This window comes from Pseudochaenichthys georgianus, chromosome 7 (genome assembly GCF_902827115.2).
Source record: "Pseudochaenichthys georgianus chromosome 7, fPseGeo1.2, whole genome shotgun sequence".
Lineage (NCBI taxonomy): Eukaryota > Metazoa > Chordata > Actinopteri > Perciformes > Channichthyidae > Pseudochaenichthys > Pseudochaenichthys georgianus.
Genome location: NC_047509.1, coordinates 13,566,511 through 13,587,909, shown reverse-complemented (window position 1 = coordinate 13,587,909; position 21,399 = coordinate 13,566,511). Strand labels below are relative to the sequence as shown.

Here is a 21,399-nt window from a genome sequence, read left to right as displayed (position 1 = left end):
AACATACACGAAGGCTCGTCAATTAAAACTTAAATTACATAGAGCACGTTACTGTAACTGCTACTCAACTTATCTTTCGTAACCATCTTTTAACGCTGTATTTCATCTCCTATCTCCTCATCATAGCATTCAAATGCAGGCGTTTTGCTGCAGTACTTAAATAAAAAATGTTTTAAAATGTAGAATGTAAAACAGGTTTGTGTCATTGCTTATAGAGCAAGAATTAAACAGCAAAAACATAAAAGTAACATTATATGTGTAACATTTAATCTAGCCTGACTCAGTTAAAACTGGTTTATAGCAGGTTCCTATTCTGCAGCAATTAAGAGATGGCATTACCATATCAGATAAAAACGGGATGTGTCATTGCTTATAAGGTAATCATTTACAGCAACAACATAATTCATCATGTGTTTTAAGAGTTTTCTAGTTTCTAATGGACACTGTTGCAAAATTAGAGGATCAGTAGCTATGGAGTATATTTCCAGTTAATCAATTACACTTTGTTTCTATTTACTATGATGCTGTCACCATGTATCTCTATTTGTTATATTTATGTTATTAATACACATGAAAAGATTAAGTAACCTAGCCTGACTCAGTTAAAAGCTGATTTATGGCAGGTTTCTATTCTGCAGCACATACAATACAGAATTGTATTACCATATCAGATGAAAACAGAATCAATCAACAGAACACAAACTGCTACACATTACTTGAAAATACTTTAAAAGAATGAGCAAAATTGTATATGTATGTTAGCCATGGCCATTCCACTTTCAACATACACAAGTTTTCATAAACCCTCAGCAATATTTATTTTGGTCTCAGCTCGCTAATCAAATGATGGGTTGAAGACAATTGATGGTACAGTAAGGATGGACATCTTCAGCCTCATTACTTCTGAAGCCTAGTATTCTTCATAGAGGATAATGTTTCCTGCAACCTATTATTATCAGTGTCTGGCAGACAGACACACTCACACACAGGCATAAAGCAGGCAGGCGCAGGGAGTACAATGTGCCAAGAAAGCATTTAGAGGATTAGTTTCCATCTCACTTTTGCTTCTTTTGTTGTTGAAGAACCATGGGCCTGATGTAGCAGCTTGTCCTCTCCTCTGCAGTGAAGGAAATCCTCTCCAGCATCGTGAACATGGACTGAAGGTTAGTTTTCTTCCACATACTCTTCACATTCATTCTGATAACTGCGATACCTGTTTACATCTCTAACCATTTGTATTACCTGCTGGTTTTGATGCACTACGTGTACAGTTTACACAAACGTAGAGGGTTGGAGTGTCCGGTAGGACATGATGTATCCCTATCTGTTCAGCATACTCTGCTAAGTGGCTGAGAGCTTGGCTGCCCCTTCAGGGCTCTGCACACGCAGCCATTCATGTCTCACTCCGACAGTCAGACCACCATGATGACGCTGCTCCTCCTCCTCCTCCTCCTCCTCCTCCTCCTCCTCCTCCTCCTCCTCCTCCTCCTCCTCCTCCTCCTCCTCCTCCTCCTCCTCCTCCTCCTCCTCCTCCTCCTCCTCCTGCGTTGTGCCTTCCCTGTTTAGAGCTCAGCTTTGAATTGAGTGTTTTTGTATATGGATGGGTGTTTGTGGGCACAATGCTGACACAATAGAACTCAGTGGCCTTTAAAGATGGAGTTTCCTCTTCCTCTGACTTGTGTTCATCCTCTTGTAACCCTTCAGCGTCTGATGTGGTGAGGATGAGCTAATCCTAGATTAGATCACAAGATTAACACAGCTTGCTGTTTGCTTACCTGGCTGTCACAAGGGCTGATACATTGGCTGTGTGTACGGGAGGATGGCTTTTCTCACTCTGAAACCTAACCTTAACAGTCAATTGGAAATATTACATGAATAAGATTCAAGGTCAATGTCATGTGTTGACCATATTGGTAGAGATGTATGTTGGAATGACAAGAGATACCGTACATGGCTGTACATGTATGTCTTTGTGTCACTACTGGTATGGACCCCAGAACAAGGGTAATTGGCTGGACCCAATTATACGTGACATTGGGATGAAAAGCTGCTAATGGAGCATGAATGAGATCAAATCATGTAAAAGTCTGATATCTGAAACCTTTGTAGACACCATAAAATAACAAATAACCACACCATGACACTGGATATGGTCTTTTCTCGTGAAGTTGTGATTTTACTCTAAGGTTGTGTTTTGCAGTTTGAATTTTGTTTTCCTTTTTTCTCCCAAACAAATGATAATGATAAATGTTCAGTAAGAAATTCAAAATGAGTCGGATGCTCATGCATTTTTTTAATCCAATGTCAGCATCCTTCAGGCAGGGATGTTGGTTGTGTTATTGCAACCAAAGGTCAGCAGTGGCTAAAGAGGAAGTCTCTGAGAGAGGAAACACACTTTTTCCTTTTTGCCAATGCCAACGAGAAATAGTTACTGTACAAGTACAATGTTTGGCTGTAACTATGAACACCCTGGGTTTATTTTCTCGAGTAGGACAGACTCCCACACTACCCAGAATGAAGGTAAAATTCCTTTATAAAAGCTGTGGTTGCCAGTGGCAACGAGCTGCCTGCTTCCCTCCTGTTTGAAGACAGCAGAAATGATGCATGGGTCACACAGCTTCACAAGAGTTTACACTTAAAAGGAGTGAAGTCCATGATTTAGTAAAGGATAGGTTGTCATGGGATACATCGTACTGTATGTATTCCTTAAGAAGATATCCACTTTATTTGTCTAACTTGCTGAACCCCCTTTTTTTTTTTTTTTTTTTTAATACTTTACTTTTAATTTGTAGACAATACAGAGGAAAAAAACAAAACAAACAAGTAACATACAACATACAGGTCACTGGGGTAATACATCATCAACATGTTCTCAGCAATTATTCTTGTGATATGGGAAGATCTCCCTCACAACGGGTTCACAACCAATCTGTGTGAAACATACAGTAGAAGCAGAGTTATGCACGAAGTATAGACTATTGTACCAAAAGGAGTAAAGCAATATAAAATAAATATCTCAGGGTTATGTGACCCCCCTCTTCATGTGCAAACCCCATTTGGACCAGTAATTGTCACATGTTTCACTACAGAGTCTTAGAGGAAAAGTCAGCCTCTCCATGCGAAACAAGTCATTTACAATGTTTATCCATTCTCCCTTTGTTGGTGGATCTTTCACAAGCCATGTTTTGGTGATTGCCTTTTTGCTGGCTGTCAGTAATATTTTAAGAAGATACTTGTCCCGAACACTAAATTCCACTGGTATATTAGCGAAATAAATCCCCTCAAAACTGTTTGGAATCTCAAAGCCAAGAATTGAATTTATTTCCGTTATTATAGATAGCCAATAGGGTTTGATCACTGGACAGTTCCAGAATATGTGGAAATGATCAGCCATTATATTACTACACTGCCTCCAGCAGTGTCCAGATTCTGGTCTGTCATTCTGATGGTATTTTATTCTTGGAGTTAGAAAAAATCGAATAATATTCTTCCATGAGAATTCTCTCCAAAGGCCAGAGCTGGAGGTGGTGGATTGTATTTTACATATGTTAGACCAATCCTCTTCTGTAATAGTAATATTAGCTTCTACTTCCCATTTGGCTTTCACATATAGGGTTGAGTGGTTCTGAACCCCCTTATTAGCCTAGTTTGAATACATTTGCACACAAGGGCAACTGTAGATTTTGGCCAATATGAACGTATTTAGACATTGCCTTTTTCCTCAAAACTCCATGTGTCTAATCACCCTTTTGTTTCTGTGTGTTTACATCTTCTTATCTTTAATAAGTGGGGTTAAGATAAATGGATATTAAGGTTTGCAGGTCAGGAGGAATACCATATTTTGAATACAGACTTGACATAGTTGACCCACAGCCTACGTGTTGAGCCCAACATCACAAACATGGTAAGAGCTTAAAGACCAGAGCTTGGATGTGCTGATCCCCACTAACCCTCCCCCCCCCCAACACTGCGCTGTAGAGGTGTCTGGTTACCTAAGCATTGAGATCTGACTGAAGAGTTATTTAAATAGGTGATGATTAGGTGATTTATATCTGACTGCGTAAAGTTGTTCTCACCTGGAGGCACCACACAGAGCTAGCCTTTGGCCTGATAACCTGGCAGGATTCTGTCTTCAGTCGCACAACGTGTGTGTTGACCCTGACATGGATTGCTGGTGCTATTCCTTGTGTGCCTTTAACACAATCTCTGGTATGAGATTTCAGCCGCTGTGTACAGTGTAGGTGGTTTCCTGCCTGTTGACAGGTGACGGTGCCGTGCCAGAGCTGGAGGAATATGAGCTATGTTGGTCAGGTCAGCCTGGCCGCTGGTAAACACCTAGCAGGTTAGTGAAGGCCACTTTGCTGGCTTGAAATGTATAATACATTCTACTAGTGTATCCTTTTGTCTGTCGAAACCCCCCTTTGTAATCATCTGCCTTACCAACAAACAGCAAGAGAATGAGATCCTCAATAATACCAACATCTCCATCGGCTCGGACACATCGGCTATGTGCTGAGTGTTGTCGTGGTGAACATGGACCAGTGTCAGTTCCAAACACATGGTGAATGATTCATTAGGACACATGCTGTGGTGTTGAGCACAGATGCAGAGGTGTTTCTTAAACAAGCCTTCACCTGTTAACATATAGCCACGCACAACATAATGTTCAACATGCAGCCAGCCTTCAATTATTTAGCTTATTTTCACTGTACCCCTGTGTTAATCCTATACCTCAGAGATATGTGTTATACGTAAAGCTCTTACAATCAAAATAGATCACCATAACGGTGCCTCTGTGGTGCTGACATTAAAATAAGCAGAACGTTTCTGTGCAGCTTCCCACCTCACAGGCTGCTGCTACTCTTTGGTGTCAGTTTGGTGTGTAAGGACCTTTATTAGATGACTCAGACTTGCTCCACTCCCAATATACCACCTGTTGTTCCCTTTGTGTTAAGTATATCCCTATTATATATATTATCTATTTAAAAAAAAAAATTCAACAACTTATAAACGCTTTTGCCGCAATATGAGGGAATATGTTAACAAAATATGTAGTTACACAATACACATGGCAGTGGGACCTGTTGACTAAGATATACATGAAATCTGATATATTAGGTAACGTCCACATCCACACTCTTTTGCGTAATTTAAGATAGCGATTTATATATGTTAAATAAAAAAGATATTTTGAAAAGTTTATTCAATTTGACGTCAACAGAGTGACCAAATCAGTAGAATCAGGAAAACACAAGTTGTGTCGCTGTGCCTTTTTGAATGTTTGCATTTGTAGACGTAAATGATTGTGTGTCTTCTGGTTTGTCTTGTTCCTGGAAAGCTGAGCACAACTCTGGCAGCGGGGCCTCCCTGTGGGTTTCATCTTGCACAATGGGGCGTTGTGCCTACTTCTTTCAGGGAACTACCTGCCATTCACCTCCTCATTCTGACACACTCTGAGCTCAGTGCCCAAGCTGAACCCGACACTGCCAGGCGAAACACGCCGTGGACGGGATGCCTTTGATCCAGTTTTTCCTCTTTCTTACCCTCTGTATCCCTCTCTCTCTCTCTCTCTCTCTCTCTCTCTCTCTCTCTCTCTCTCTCTCTCTCTCTCTGCCTGCCCTATACAAAGAGTTGTTTCTCTTATCACACTCTTAGCAGTATGCTGAAGTCATCTCCTGCATTGTCAGAACTGTCACAAGCGTGCTTCTCTCTGCTCACACACACACACACACACACACACACACACACACACACACACACACACACACACACACACACACACACACACACACACACACACACACACACACACACACACACACACACACACACACACACACACACACACACACACACACACACACACCCACATAGGGTAACTACAATAACGATTGTTCCTGTGTCCTGCCTATACTGTCATGATGCAGCTGCTGAATGAGATATGGTCCAGTTTCCATCAGTTAAAGACAGCACACACATAGTATGTACACATATGCACATTTCCACACAGTATAATATAATTCCGGCTATTTCTCTCTTTCTTTGCTGTCTTTGTCCGGTAAATACACACACACATTTTCGTGCATGCGCTCACACACAAACATCGCTGCCAGAGCTCTCTGGCCTAATTCCTCTCTTATTGATGTGTGTCTGTCAGTGAAAGAGGCGCAGCACAAAGAGCAGCGATGGGCCTGTGTGTGGCTCAGAGGGAACAAAGAGTGGTCTATTCCACGCCAGCTCCCAGACTCCTCTGGAAACACTGCATGGGCTTGTTTAAGCTATGGCCATATTTTGAGTTTACCGACTGTATGTTCAGCAATGAACAACAACATGGCTGCCAAAGTGTCAAAGCGCACAGGCCAGATTGAGCCCCCACTTGTGTTGGTCATGCTCAGCTTGCAACTTTTCTCATAGGATTCAAAGGCTTTATTTGTCATGTCATTTTGGAAATTCAGTTTAGGCTCCTCAAACATAGAATACAAATACATAGAGTAATGGAAATAAAATACTGCAATTGCAATTGACATAATGGTGTAAGTTGTAGTAGTAAGAAAATATATAAATATCAGATCAAACATTTGAGTTACAGATCGAGTACATTCTGTATACTGTAATAATATATAAAGAGTAGAATTAAATATTCATGAGAAGATGGTGATCAGGTATTTTGGTTGTGGCAATATTTGCATAACAAGACTATAATACTTTACACTGAACTGATAAATAATGTATATCAATGTACGCTAGATTGCACATGATCTGGTCTATCACATAGCTATTAGGAGCTGTCACTCACCATTGGAACTCTTGGGGCTTATTCCCCATTTAAATAATCACCTTTGATTGTTTTCTTAGTTTAATACTGATAATGGATGGGATTTTAGAACACCTCAGTGCTACATCTTTATCAAATTAACCTTCGTGCCTGAATGAAATTCAAGTAAACATTTACAGGGAGCTGTGATATTTATTTATTGTTTAACAAATAAATCAGGAAGTTAAAGAGACAAGATGATTGTTAATTATTTATAACTAAACTAGATCTCTGATGTTCTGTATTATAATGATTCTTACATGCTTTTCATGGTCTGCAAAATGCCAATGTGAGTTGTGCTTGGTTCCCAGTCTGCCAGTGCCAGATCTCTGCTGAGCTTTCACCCAAAGACAATGACAGCAGGACGACTGGCAGCTCTGCTGAATGGGATGAGCCACGGAGCTAAGGACAAGGACGTATGTGATTGTGTGTATTTATACAAGGGCATGAGTGAGGCTGACACGGTTCCAGAGAGGCCATTGTCCATGTGGTTGTTTGTAATTCACCTTTGACAGTATTGTGACATTTCTGAGAAACATGCTGACTCACTGAGGCCGCTGATCCCGGCTGTCACTGACACCTGTTAGTCGCTGATAATCGCTCTGTGTCTGTGGTGGACAGGGCTTTAATACAGCACAATCTCTCACTAGGATGTTCCTGAGGTTGGTCCAAGGGGGAATGAAGGGAGAACTTTCCTTAAAGGATCAACAAAGTATTGCATTTGTGTTTAAATTGTCTAAAGAAGACACGGTTAAACATTTCACTGGTAAAAAAAGTGATAGTGAACTTTCGTTTATCGGTGCACAGAATAGATTTCATTAATTGTTCAGAATAGGTCGATCCATCTGGTGTTCCTTTGCGTCATCACCCTCAAGGTGGAACAGTGAGCCTTGCTTAAATTAAACAAAGATGCAGGACCTCTCACACAAGCATACACACCAAGCTGACTAAATCATTGTCCTCTAAGGCTCCTGAAAGAGGATTTAGTTTGAATATAAAACCATAGGCAATCAAGCAAACATCCAATCCAGCACTGGGATCATCCTGGGGATGAAGGAGGGGATTTATAGACACAGAGGGAGGGATGGGCACCGGGGTCGGGGCAGGGCTTCAGCTTCAGGACAGGATTAACTAAGGTTTACCCCTCCACTCACCAAACTGAAACAACAGCTCAGTACTCCTCTTCCTAATCACTTACACTTCACTGACACTGCCAGAACATGCCACTCATTGTGAGGGTGCCTGCATGCATGCATAATCAAGTATGCATGTATGCTTGATCGTGAGGCATGACTGTCTTCCTACGATTGTCATACAGGAAGTTCATATCGCAGTAATCATGACACGCCGTTTCATGCAAACGAGTATTTTAATTATTATGTATTCCAACAGGAAGGAAGGAAACAAATTAAATTGAATTACAGAAAGAGATGGACGCTTAGTCATGTGATATAATGTAGGATTTGCATTGAACCCCATTGGTAATACAAAAGTATTTATACATTCAGCATTTTCTTATTTTTAGATACTTCAAGAACAATTCCATTATATAACAATGTACATAGATATATTGAATTGAGTCTTTGCAAACTATAACTCTAGTGTGTTCTGATACCTTACTGTCATTATTTAATTATGACAAATTGTATTTCTAATTTAAATAAGACTATAAAGACATGGATTCTTTGCTCAGCTGTAATCAGTGTTATTTTTAATCTGAACGCTTGACAGGGCAACATCTCACTATCTACAGACAGCCGCCAGCTAGCAGGTGACTGAATCTGTTCAACACCTGTTTTCTCTCTCTCTCTCCTCTCTCTCTCTCTCTCTCTCTCTCTCTCTCTCTGGCAGTCACATTTAACTTTCACAATATAACACACAGCCTTTGATTAAGCACATAAGTTAGTATCTTCTGTTGAACATAAAACACTCAGACTTAAGACTGGATGCTGGGAAAGTTAAAGCTGCTGTGTGAATGTGTTTATGAGCATGAATACGCCCTTTCTTGGCAGTGATGGCGTGGCCATTGTGTAAAGACATATGCTACCTGCAAGTAGCTCCATGCTCATTCTTTTGTCTCTGGACGTCGGTTAAAACTGAACAGTTGATTGTATTCTTAGCGATTGAGACGGAAGCCTGTCACTGGGTTGTTTGCATACATGTGTGCAAGTGAGTGTGTGTCCCTGTCCATCCAACTTTGTGTTATTCTTCATGAGCTGACAGTACAGCTGGAGGAATATACTTTGAGTGTGTAGCTGTCCCTCCCCAGGGCTCCCAATGTTCCTGCCTTGCTTGTTTTGCTGCTCTCAATGGGAGCAGCTATTGATGCTGCAGGGAGGCTGGGGCTTGCTGCCTGGCTGTCTGTAGGTGTCTCTCTGAGGAGGTCACTGCTCCACTAATAAGGTTCCTTCTTGAGGAAGACGGCTTGTATGTTGTCAGGTGTCCACTCTGGTTTTGTCACTTCGATTCAGCCAGGCAGCGGGCAAGGCTACCGGAGGTGAACACGCACGGTGTTCTGTGTTTGTGACGCTGCACTTTGTGACCGTTCTTTGTCTGTAGCGGCTCCCACGCTGTGGAATGATCTGCCCATGCATACCAGACAGGCCTTAACACCGTCTGCTTTTAAATCGCTTCTAAAAACCCACCTCTTCTCCTTAGCGTATTGACATCTTTTAAATGGTCTATTGTTTTTACTTCTACCTGTTTTATGGTGTGTGAGCTGTGCTGTGTGATTTTGTTTGTATGTTTTTGTTAGTTTATTTGACTGTACAGCACTTTGGTCTGGAGATTTTAAAGGGCTTTATAAATAAAGATGTATTGTGTTGTTTCTGGTGCGAAAGCGTTTGTCTCTTGATACCTTCACATGATAATAAAGGCGTCCCTTTGGGGATTTGGAATTAGCCCTTAAAGGAACACACACACAAACCGTGCCACTCAATATCACACATCTTCTGTTCCGTGTGCCCAGCAAGTGAACACGATGATTGATCGCAACAGAATGAAATGTCAGTGAATACATTGAAGATTTAAGTCTGAACTCTAAACAGAATCTGCTTCTTTCTTTGGTCTCCATCTATCCACCTTCTTCTCAGGTAATCCACAAGCGTGAGTCACACTAGGCTGAGAGTCAGGCTGATGGTAGGTGGGTTTTTCTTCTTCTGATGTGACTCATTACCTCTTTCCTTCTCTTCATCCTTTCCTTTCTTCTACCAGCTACTTGTGTCTTCATCCCTCTCAAGGTTGTTGTTTATTTTCCAAGCTTGTTTGGACCTGTCTCCTCTTATATTAGTTGTCTCTTTGTTTTGTGATCATTGTATCATGCTAGCAAAACTGTAACCAGCTTGTTATCCTTACTCATTTTGTATCTGTTCATGAAACATTGGCCTGATGGGATTTCAAGTGATTCAGAGGCCTGGCACAGCTGTCAATGAGGCTGCTTGTCTAATAGCATTTTCAACTGATGATATCGCATCAGGCTCGATTCTCTTTCAATTACTATCACATATTGTTTTGGTTCTTAATGCTGTCCGGTCCGCAGACAGATTACTATGTACATGGTCACGAGTTAAAAATAAATGACTGATTTCATGTCATTAGATCTAGGCATTATTCCAGCCTCTCATAATCCGTCTCCTCTCTCTCTGTGCTAGACCATCATGGCCACTTGTTCCTGAATCAAAGATGCATGCTCCCTCTTTGGACTCATCCCTCTGACCGACACTGAGCCGATGCAACCCTCCATCAGACAGTCCCATCTCCACATCCACTGTACTCTACTGTTTGTAGTCGCCTCTCCATCAGCCATTGTCCCGGTCTGACCCTCTGCATGTCTTAGAGAGAGAGAGAGAGGGGGAAGTGTTAGCTGACTGTTTGATTGGACAATTGCTCCCTGCGATTCATGAGAGTTCAGCAGGGCCACATGCAGCAGGGGGATGACAGTCAAAGGGAGCCAGAGGGGGTGGGCCCCAGTTCTGGTCCTGAGAATGCAGGAGGGTCACAAAGCCCCAGGTTGAAGAGGGCCTCATCCCAGTCAGAGCCCCCCTCTCTCAGTAAGATGAGCCAAAACGCCCGGGAGAGCATTGGGGTTCTTGGCCAGGGACTGAAACAGCTGTTCCAGCAGCAGCGTAAACGCCTGTCCCTCTCTCGCTCCGCCATCCCATCTTCGTCTTCTTCCTCATCTTCTTCTGTAGTGTCAGCAGGTGGCTCCTCCCCCTCTGCCCACGAGGATGCCTTGGGGTCCTGCTGTCCAGAATCTGACCACCTCTCTGCTCCTGTGATTCCCCCCGCAGCTGGCCAGGGCTCAGGCGCTGCGGCCATGATGAGGCGTGGGACCAGCCTGCAGAGCCGCCGCAGTAAAGGGTCCGGGTCGGGATCTGGGAGCGGAGACCGAGACCCTCTGCTGAGAGGTAGCCCCCAGGCCCGGCACCGCCGCTACACCCACGATCCACAGCATCACATCAGCCGTCCACGCTCCTCTTCCACTACTGACACCACCCCCAGCAGCCCCACACCGGGATACACTGGAGGGGACGTGGTGCTGTCATCAGGGTACCACTCCACGGAGGAGACGGACAGGGTGAGTGACAGCAAGCTGATCGATGTGTCTCTTCTACCCTTTGACAGGCCTTGTTTGTCAGTGAACTGTCAATCAAACGCTGAGGTTCACCTTGTTGTCGATGTGACTTTCAATGCTGCTGTATTAGCTTTGAATGCAGAAAGAAAGTCTGCTGGTGTCTGAACTGCAGATGCTGTCAGATATGCATGGTACAGCTTGCTAACAGTTAAGACACATAGACACTTTCATGCACACACATACAGTAGACTTGCAATAATCACAACACTACAGACAATTTCATTACTTTCTTAAAACATTTGTCAGGCTCACTGAATCACTGTCTGGGGTAAACAGGAGTGATGTTTACATACGTGCACCTGTTTATGATTTTAAGTCATACTTGTTTGAAATACATGAGAGTGCAATAAAACTAGTTCTCGAAAAATCTCAGCCTTTTTTTAGTTTGTTGAGTCCAGATATCATTTATGAAGTTACATGTTCTACAACTTCTGTGTTGGAGTATAATCGGCATGGATTTGTTGGTGTGTATTGGTTTGTTAAAACCTCACATCTCTTTACAATCTAATCTTTAACCTCACATTCAGATGTGTAACTACCTAACCACCTGACTTGTGTTTGTTGTGTCTGCCACCAGAGGTCACTGTGAGATCAGCTAACCAGCTGTGCGCTGCACTGGGCTTGGTTCATGTGGAGGTTGTGTTGTCATGAGATCATGATTGTTGCAGGCTAGACTGATCTTTGTGTAGAGGAAATAACATGTGCCAAGGCAAGGACTCTGGATCAATGTGTCACAGACGATGGTTGTCTATGAATTTCTCTATGAATTAATCAGTGTGCTAAATTTAAATGACTCCTTCCTTTTCCACAAAATTAAGTATGAATAAAGTATGCTTTAGTCCTATGTGTGTGACCCCACCTGGGATGGGGCGGGGCTGAGATCCAGAAGTCTGCTCCTTCAGTCCTGTTGCTATCGACGACCATGAGATAACATGTCTCACACATCTCTATCTATCATCACAGCCACCCTCCACATAGCAACACAGCAATGTCATTCAGGTCATGCAATCATTCGCTGTGGTTACCCCCAAACTTGCAGCCTCGAACTACGCCCTGCTTGGGTTGCCATAGTAACAGCGTGGTTGACCTTGGAGGTGTGTGGAGGTCCTGGGGATGCATAGCTCGTCTAAATATGAGTGTGTACGAGCAGGAATGGGTCTTTTTGTCTTTCCCTTTTTGTTTTTTGTTTCAAAAGGCAACTTCCCCCCCCCCCCCCCCTTGTGCTCCCCTCGACTTTCCTTCCTCTTTCCTTCTCTTGCTCTTCCCTGTACCCCTCCCTATGTCCCTGGAGATAGTTAGTATAGACAATCAGCTGGTCCCTCCTCCTCTCCCATCTCCCCCCTCCTCCTCCTCTTGCTCTACCACCACCACCTCTTCCTCACCCCACCCTTTCGGCTTACTGACAGGAAGCAGGAGGCAACCTTGCCCCGACCTAGATGAGTGAGAGCTGAGCACTGGCTGTGTGTGTGATGCATTTTGTATGAAGAGGATATGGAGGGGGTGTGTGTGTGTGACTTGAAGAACTCACTTTTGTGTGTGTGTGTGTGTGTGTGTGTGTGTACTCTAAATCATTTGTGCACTGTAAGCCATGTGGTGTGAGCGTCTTGTCTGAGTGAGTGTGTCTGTGAGAGACAGAGCTCAGGGCATCACTGTGAATACGAGTACAAGGCAACGCAGCTGAGCTTTCTTTATCTCTCTCTGCTTGCTCTCCCTCCCTTTTTTCATCTCCGTCTCCCTCTTTTCTCTCTCTCTCTCTCTCTCTCCTCACTTGTGTTTGCATAGTGGACAAAAGTGGTGTGGACTAGAAGAGTGTGTGCTCATGGATGTTTGGAGAGGAGGGTAGCCTGTGTACCTTCAGTATGTGTGTGTGTTTAAATGCAGACTGTACTGTATGTGAGGTTGTGTGTACTTTGTGGGGACAGTGCGGGACAGGAGAACAGGGGCTCCAGCTGTGAGTGCGTCAGTCAGTAAGGATGGTGCAGCGCTTCAGCCTTCGTAGACAGGACTCAAAGGTAAGCTGATAAACACAAAAGCTTGTTTAGTTGTTAAAAGCCTGTCTGTGTCGTCCCATCTTTATGATGCAGCTCCATTCATGGCTAAAGGCTCAGTTGTCTGAGATCTTTGCGGCTGGCAAAGCCCTGTGTGGTGGTGAGCATATCTTTTCCCATCTCTCGTTCTCTCTGTCCTCCAGCTAATTGGTACTGTGGCCATAGTTTGTGTTTCTGTGCTTGAGGCGTGCTTGTTAAGGACAGCAGTCAAAGTGTTAAAGGCCGATTGATTTGTCAGATTCAGAAACAATGTACTCTAATATATCTGCCAGAATAAATCATTGTTTAGTCTGTAACTTTTTGTTAGCTTCATTCACTTGATAGTTTGATCCCTACAGTAACTGAGTGTTCTGTCTTTGGACTTTATCTCAACTCTTGTTAAACAGTAACTACCGCAGTAAAAGCAGCAGCCTAGAGCTCGACTAGAGCCGTCGCCAAGGGGTGTAATGATTTGTAAATGTTTGATTATTGCTGATTGGAGAGCATTTTGACTGCTTTGCAATAACAGGCTAGTTTATTGTGCTCTCCAACTGTCCATGAGGTTGATGTATCCCTCGTGGTAGTGCTGTTAAAGAGAGTAGAGGAGCTGTATTGAGAACTCAGCATAATGTCTGTTTACAGCCCACCGTATTGCAGCTGGTGCTCAGCCTGTGGAATTAATTACAATTAGCTGCTAATTAATCGATTGACTGACTCCACTCACTGTCCCTCTTCAGCGCTGGTTAGTGCTGCTGGTGAATGTTCAAATGCCTAGAAGCATCATGATGAACATGGGCAGAGGCACAGTCTCACTTTCAGAGTGGAAGGTCTGCTCCCAGACTGATGGAGATCGATCTAGTCTTCCCTCTCTTCTCAGAGGAGTGGAAAGATAAAACAGCACTAAAAACAGAAGGAGAAACTGAAGGGCTGCAAGGTGCAAAATGTTTATTGAAAGAGAGGAAGACAGGCAGGAAATAATCGGGGAGTACGCTCTCGTGGAATATGAGCTCCGGGGTTGACATGAAACAGAAGCCAAGCCTCGAGGCGAGTCCTCTCACACCATAGAAGATGTGCGTGTGAGAGAGACTGAAGCTGTGAGTGTCTTTGGAGAACATATCTCCTGCAGGGCTCTGTCTGCAAAAGTTCACTGACCTTGGATAGATGACCCAGTGTATTTACCCCCAGGCAGCATCTCCACATGTCCACCTGTCTTCCTGCTCATCTTTTGACTTCCTTTGTCTCTCAGCATATTTTAGTTTTCATGTCAGAGAAAGCATCCCGCCATCTTCCAAAATGCCTCAACACAATGCAGACCAGTAGAGCTGGCATGGTGCTGTATGTAGACCTAATATGAAAACACTCTCAGCTGTGTGGTTTATATTGAAGGCCTGTATTTTTAAAAGGTATATATTATTTATTTTGAGCTAGGTATCTTATGCAGTGTAGTTCATATTCACATGTCACATTTACCTCATCCTGCCACATTCTCCTAATAGATCAAAAGAAGTCAGAGAAGAATACATCTTTGTTAGTTAGTACGTAATTTGTTTAGAAAAATATAGTAAAACCCCTGGAATGGAAACCGTCTGAAACTCCATGACATTTATGAGAGGGACTGCTCGAAAGTAGGATATTTGGGATATCCATCGTAGCCAGGGTTTACGATCAGTTTTTGGGTGATTTGTACTGAGGAACAAGTATCACATCACCGACGGGTGAAAAATAGTGTTTTGGTAACACGGGGTGTTCAGGTAACACTTAAAGACTTTGTTATGGAACGCAAAGCAGAGTAGGGGGCTAGTACACCCTCCTGAGGGTCCGATTGTGGATGTCATGCGAGCATAACATGGTGAAAACAATCAGTCTAAATTAACAATCGGGACGGAAATGTTCGGATTTCCAAAGGGAGGTTCTGTGAATAAATAAAAAATCAGGAACCGAAATAATTGACCTATTCATATCTTAGACTGCACTGTAACTTTTATCCTTTAATGTTTATTTTATTAGCTTTTCTTTTTAATGACTGATTTTAAATGCCTTTGTCTGAATGTCTTTCATTTTTGTAAAGCACCTTGAATTGCCTGGTGCTGAAAGGTGCTATATACATAAACTTGCCTTGCCTTGGAATAGGGTCTTGTGTCCTAAGTTAATTTATTGTGTTATTTCTACCTCAGTTTAATCAAATTTAGAATGGGTCTTGTGCTTTTCATTATGCTTGACCTTAGAGAAGGAAAGAGTTAAATCATGCTAATGCTAAAAAAACTGGTTAGATGATTAATTATCAGTAACATATGAGCTCACATCATTTAAAAGAACCAAGAGAAGTGTTGTAATGCATCATAAGGTAACAGAGTAGAGTATTTAGCAGTTTCATTTGACTTTTCCGTCTGTTGTTGGGAGGAGGAGACGACCTATGCGGAAACTGCTTTCTTCAGTTTGTCCCGTAATCCATTTGTTTAGAGTGTTTGAGCCATCTGTGGATAATACAGCTCTGGATAAAACACTTCTGAAGAATGAACACTGAAGGCATCTTAATGAGAGAAACTGTCTGCAAAGGTGGTGAAGACAAAAACTCCCATCAAACGTGATCGCCCTCTATTTCACGTCATCACCAAACTCTATTCTTTTGATTGAAGGAGTAGCAGATACATCTACATATTAAGTGTTGAATAAAACACCATTTCTGTTCAAACTCCTTCTGTTTCGATACCCTTTTTAAAAGCCGTGTTTTGTTTGAGGGAAGAATAGTCGTGTCTGCCTTAATTATCTATGTTGTGTACTGTCAGTATTTAAATCATACACTTATAATGTACTTAAGGCTGCTACTAATAGGATTTCTTTCAGAAATTATTCCTCTATATTCGGAAATGCAGATTCATTAGGAAAGAAGTGTTCCTTTTTCTTGTCGTCCACCTTTCCTGTGCTGTCGAGAGCAGCAAGGAGCAGTGGGTGGTAACAGATATCACCTGGTCCCCTGAGGCTTGTTCTGTCCCTCTATTTTTAACATCCTCATCATTGCTCTCATCATCATCATCATCATCATCATCTCTCACCTCCCCAGGCTACTGGCTTGTGTGCCATTTTGCTGCTCATCTTGAAATTATGCTTGTGTCATTTAAACAACTGTAAAAGACGAACAAGGTATTGATAGGTCACATTTAAATGATGTACAACCAGAGGCATATGATAACTACCAGGTTCTATCAAAGCACTTCCACTGCAGTTCCATCCCGCCTCAGCACAGTCACAGGAGCAGTCAAACCTGTGTATAATCAAACAACCGAGTTTCGATTGACTTCCAGCAGCCATGGGGATGATGAAGCATGTGCTGTTAGTCGCCACCGGAGATGATGTCACTCCACAGATGTTTGCCAAGTACCAGCCCGTGGCTAATTGTTTGGCCAGCGCTGTACATGTGTGAGAGCTGCCGGTATCACTGAAACATCATGACTCACCGGTTTAAAGAGTCAACAGTAACTATGAGATCCTATAACAGTGTTTCAGTCAATTGAAGAAGTAACATAAAGCCCTATGTGCACGGTTTCCCTCCTGCGGTGTAATCTTTCCCTCTTTCCTGTCCTCTCTGTTTTATCCCTTTTAGTCATTGGCCCTTCCTGTCTTCTCTCTCTTCTCTGTTATCACTAAGCTCAAACAAACAAAATACTCCTCTCTCTATTTGGCCTTTTTCTAAAACGAGTGTAAATATCACCTTGCCTGCTTATTTCCTGTCCACTAAATCAATAGTGTATACATGTGTGGATGTATGTGTGGCAAGGAGGCAGTCATTGATCAGAAGAACAATGGATCTCCTGACCTGGCACTTTATTCTCTCTTGTTCTCTGCTTTTATCTTACATTACGTGTCTGTCAAATTAACAAAGGGGTTAGGCCACCTTGGCAGATCTCAATATTATTATTTTTATTCAAAATCCAATGGCAGCACGGACATAATAGTTCTTGTATCTGTTGGTCTTGCATCTTGACACAAGATAGATGGCCATTAAATGATTTCCAAAAATCTATTTGTGCAAACAAAATGTTCTTCTCAAATGTATCCTCCTAACTAGGTGAAGGTAGTGGGGGGCGGTCTTTAAGCTTCTACACTATTGTAAAGTTATTCTTACAGTTGTATTGGCGAGGGGTTCAGGAGGTGGAAGTGAATGATTCACTGATTCATTAATAATGAAACTGTGCATTGGATTTATTAATTATTGTAGACATCGTTGGTGGTTCTTCATAGTAGTCTAAAGTGCCTTCCTGAGGGAAGCAATTCAATAGATGAGATTGGTCATTTGTCAAGAGCTTTTAATATGTGAACGCAAACTTTCCCAAAAGACACGGCTAAAAGACGAGATACTTTCCACCAGATTCGTTGTACAACATTAGAAGTATATCCTGGCTCACACGGAGTCACTTAACTTCCTGTTTACTGTTGCTTTAAAACATATGTGTTATAAGGGTTGAATGATATAGGATTAAAAAAAGAAAAAAGCTAACCATCACTAAACTGAAGACTGACTAGTGTTTGGCGTAATGATGTTAAGCTGTATCATTAACCAGTTGGTAATAGTAGGGTATTTACTGACGTATTAAAAAGTTCAAATGTCTTGTTTTGACAAGGATAATCGTGATGATAATTTTTTATATTGAATGATTTCTAGTGTGTTTTCTATAGTCTCAGGCTTTAAAGGTGGGGTAGGTAAGTTTCAGAAACCGGCTCGAGTGCACTACAATTTGAAAGTACACAGCCGAAAAGAATCCGCGCCTTCCTTCAGACTTCCTTACAGAGCACCTCCTCCAACACACATGAACGCGCACATGACGTCAGCAGACTGGTGAAAGTGGCCGCCTGTTGCTGGCGAGTCATTGGAGTACTGCTGCAATGCACGCCCAATGACGGCACGCCCAATGAGGGCACGAGATACATTTGTGCGTGCACGAGATGGAAGGCGGACAGACAGGGCGGCAATCGGTTGTACTTTTTACAGTATTACGGCTTCCACAGATGACGTTTTTTCATGGATTTTTTGTCAAAGCACTTAAGATATTCATTGCTATCGGGATGTTAAGAGCATTCCATGGAATATAGCAAAAAGTGTATCTCGAGCCGGTTTCTCAAACTTACCTACCCCACCTTTAAGTTGCTATCATTATAAACTAACTAGTTAAACCAACTATCCATTTCAACAGGGTACCCTATGGATGATAGGGGTTGACATGAGCCTGGTGTAATGTTTAGTGGATATGACCATTTCTTTCTCACAGCCTGCCTCTCATCTGTGTCCAGTGCTCAGCGGAGCAGGTTGCCCATCTCCATGGTAACAGGGTAATGTTCAAAGAGGGCTGTAGCAGCTTTACTGAGCTGAATGCTCTCGAGTTCAACGTCTGATCTTGAGCCACCTCATCCGCCTCCCTGGTGGAAAACTAACCTCTTAAAATGTGGGACAAGTGTCATCTAAGCAATTTGCCAAATATGCTGACTTTGTTTTAAATACTGTTTGTTCTAAACCTTGCAAGTAAGCTTTTTATTTTGTCAAATATTTCTAGAGCTACACAGGAGATGTGTTAGAATGGCACCCCACCGCTTAGATCTCATTGCCAAAGAGACGTTGTTTCCTGCTCCTTTACAAATTATTGTAAATTATGCGCGAGTATGCGTTTGTAACTTTATACAGTCTATGGTTTGTAAGCATCATATGCATGAGTGTCTCTTGCGGCTTTCACACCAGCGCTTTTCAGTTTCTAGCTCCGAGCGGGAGCTTTTCTGGTTCAGCTCCGGTTTCCCTTTTCAGCTCCCGCTCTGTACACACCGCCCACTGGCGCCCCAGAGCTGCCCTTGCTGCGTCATGACGTCACCGTTTACATCGCTGATTTGCCCCCCAAGGGCAGCTCACAACAACAACAACAACAACAACAACTGCGTCGGGTCGATGATCGTGTTGCTTTTAATCACACGAAGCCAGAATAAATTGAATAACGACTTCTCCAACCTTATACTTTTCTCCAGAGTGCCGTGGTTCATTGTTTATTAATGTGTTTCTGCAGCATTTACCGACCGCTGCAGTGCTGCTCTTCCACAGGAGTTTATTCTCCCGTTAGCTCCCGGTTAGCTCGCACTGCAGCGGCCGCTCTAAAGTATTCACTGTCCGACTCACACAAGCAGCTGATGCATATCCCCAGTTCCCTTAGCCTAAGTGAATGTGTGTCAGTCTGAATTGACACTGTTTGGTATCACAACGCTGTTATGAAAGTTTCTCTGGTATAAAACGGGTGATGTTAGCATAGCAACCGAAGCTAAACTGACTACTTGCATCCGATAGCTGCAATAATACAAAACAACACGTCTGCCTCTCTCCACAATGATCGATAACAGCGAACGGATGGTCAAAGTAAGGCACAAATAAACAGAATCACACGAAGCCTGGTTAGTGTTGCCTGACTTTATAAAGTGTGTTTATAGGCACTATTGCTTGTAGGCAGGCATTAGTTTCCTGCACGCCTCGACGTAAGAGAGACGTAAGCGACGTCACCTCTTAGCTCCAAAGCTCTTGCCTCTGGACCGACAATTTTTTGGAGCTGGAAATGAAGCGGATTCCGGAGCTAAGAGCCGGCGCAGCTCCGGTGTGAACTGGAAAACCCGGCGCTTTTCAGGCTCTATCGCCGAGCCGGAGCTGAAAAGGCGCTGGTGTGAAAGGGGCATGAGTGTGTGTGTGAACTCTCCACCCAACTGTTTGTGCTCCCTTTGAAGTGTAGCCCCAGCCTGTTTAATTAGGCTGTTGAATATTCATATGCGATTAATATACATATAGGCCAACGCCCATATCCAGTTCTGCTAGCTATTAGCATTCAACAGAGGGAACACGTTTAAACTACCACGCACACACACACACGCACACACACACTTTCTAACTTGCAAAACTAGCTGATTTGTGCGTGAAACAATTAAGGCGAGTGGGAAGGTGTGAACGGACTAAGAAAATAAATGGGGGAATTAGGTGGTGGAATTTTTGAAAGATAAATATGTGTGTTGATAAGCAAGATGGACAGTCATGTTGAAAGAGAGAGGGATAAAGGGTGTACGTTTAAAGCCTCTTCTTCCCTTTAGGCAGTTTTTTATTGGTTTCTAATCTCGGTCTGAAAGAGGAAGGAGTCTGCTGTCGCTCTGTCCCGGCTGCTATTTATAGACAGATGTCTGAACCAGTGCGGGTCAAGTTGAATTTTCAAGGGCATTCAAATGGATTCATATATTTTAAAGAAAGAAAGATGGACTAATATTCCACCACTTGAGAAGCAGATCTAAATCTTACTACTGATAAGTGATGAAGGAAATGCATGCAGTCATGTTAATTAAAGGTACATTACATTGATTTACAACATACTTTAACTGGTGATTAGTTATTATATGAGTGTGGCACTTTCATCTTTAATGAATATTTGTAAGTTTATCGTGTGTCATGTCGGCTGTGGTGAGTCACTATGGGTCATTCTTTGTGTATTTATTTTTGGCCTGCAGCTGGTCCTTCCTCTTTGGGCTGGTGTGTGTTTGCGTGTGAAAGAGGACATTGGTGTGGGCATGCACGTGTTTTCTCAGCCGTTGCAGAATTGCCACATACTTGGTCAGTCACTGAGGATGTTCTGCTCACCCTTAACCCACATGTCTGTTCCTCAGGCTCTGTCCTCTAGCTAGATTAATTTCTACAGTCCACATTGTTTGCTTTGACCCAAGCAACTGTCAGTTTTAAGAATGAAAATTACTTCCTTGACTTGTTATTAAAAAAACACCACAGTGCACCTCCTGATGACAAAGTGATGCTTGGGTTTCTTTGCTTTGTTATGAGAGGTTAGTAGATTGTTTGCAAAAGGAAATGGCCCCTTCTGAGAGAGGGAGAGCAGAGAAACAGGCAGACACGCGCAGACAGGACACAC

At 42.8% G+C, this 21,399-nt stretch overlaps 1 protein-coding gene across 8 annotated transcripts in view; it reads left to right on the top strand.

The window, feature by feature from the left end:
• The first annotated feature begins 1,080 nt into the window (after positions 1-1,080).
• tmcc1a (transmembrane and coiled-coil domain family 1a) overlaps positions 1,081-21,399 on the top strand; it is a 39,981-nt gene continuing 19,662 nt past the window's right edge. Inside the window, exons 1-3 of one of the 8 annotated variants that reach the window (XM_034086653.1) lie at positions 1,081-1,163; positions 9,907-9,952; positions 11,104-11,390. In XM_034086653.1, the coding sequence (XP_033942544.1) occupies positions 11,130-11,390 (261 nt within the window). In that variant the 5' untranslated portion in view covers positions 1,081-1,163; positions 9,907-9,952; positions 11,104-11,129. Of the gene's footprint in view, positions 1,164-7,141; positions 7,231-9,906; positions 9,957-10,464; positions 11,391-12,870; positions 12,888-12,931; positions 13,460-21,399 lie in introns of those variants that run through there. The other 7 variants (XM_034086649.1, XM_034086652.1, XM_034086650.1 and 4 more) reach the window with 7 other exon arrangements.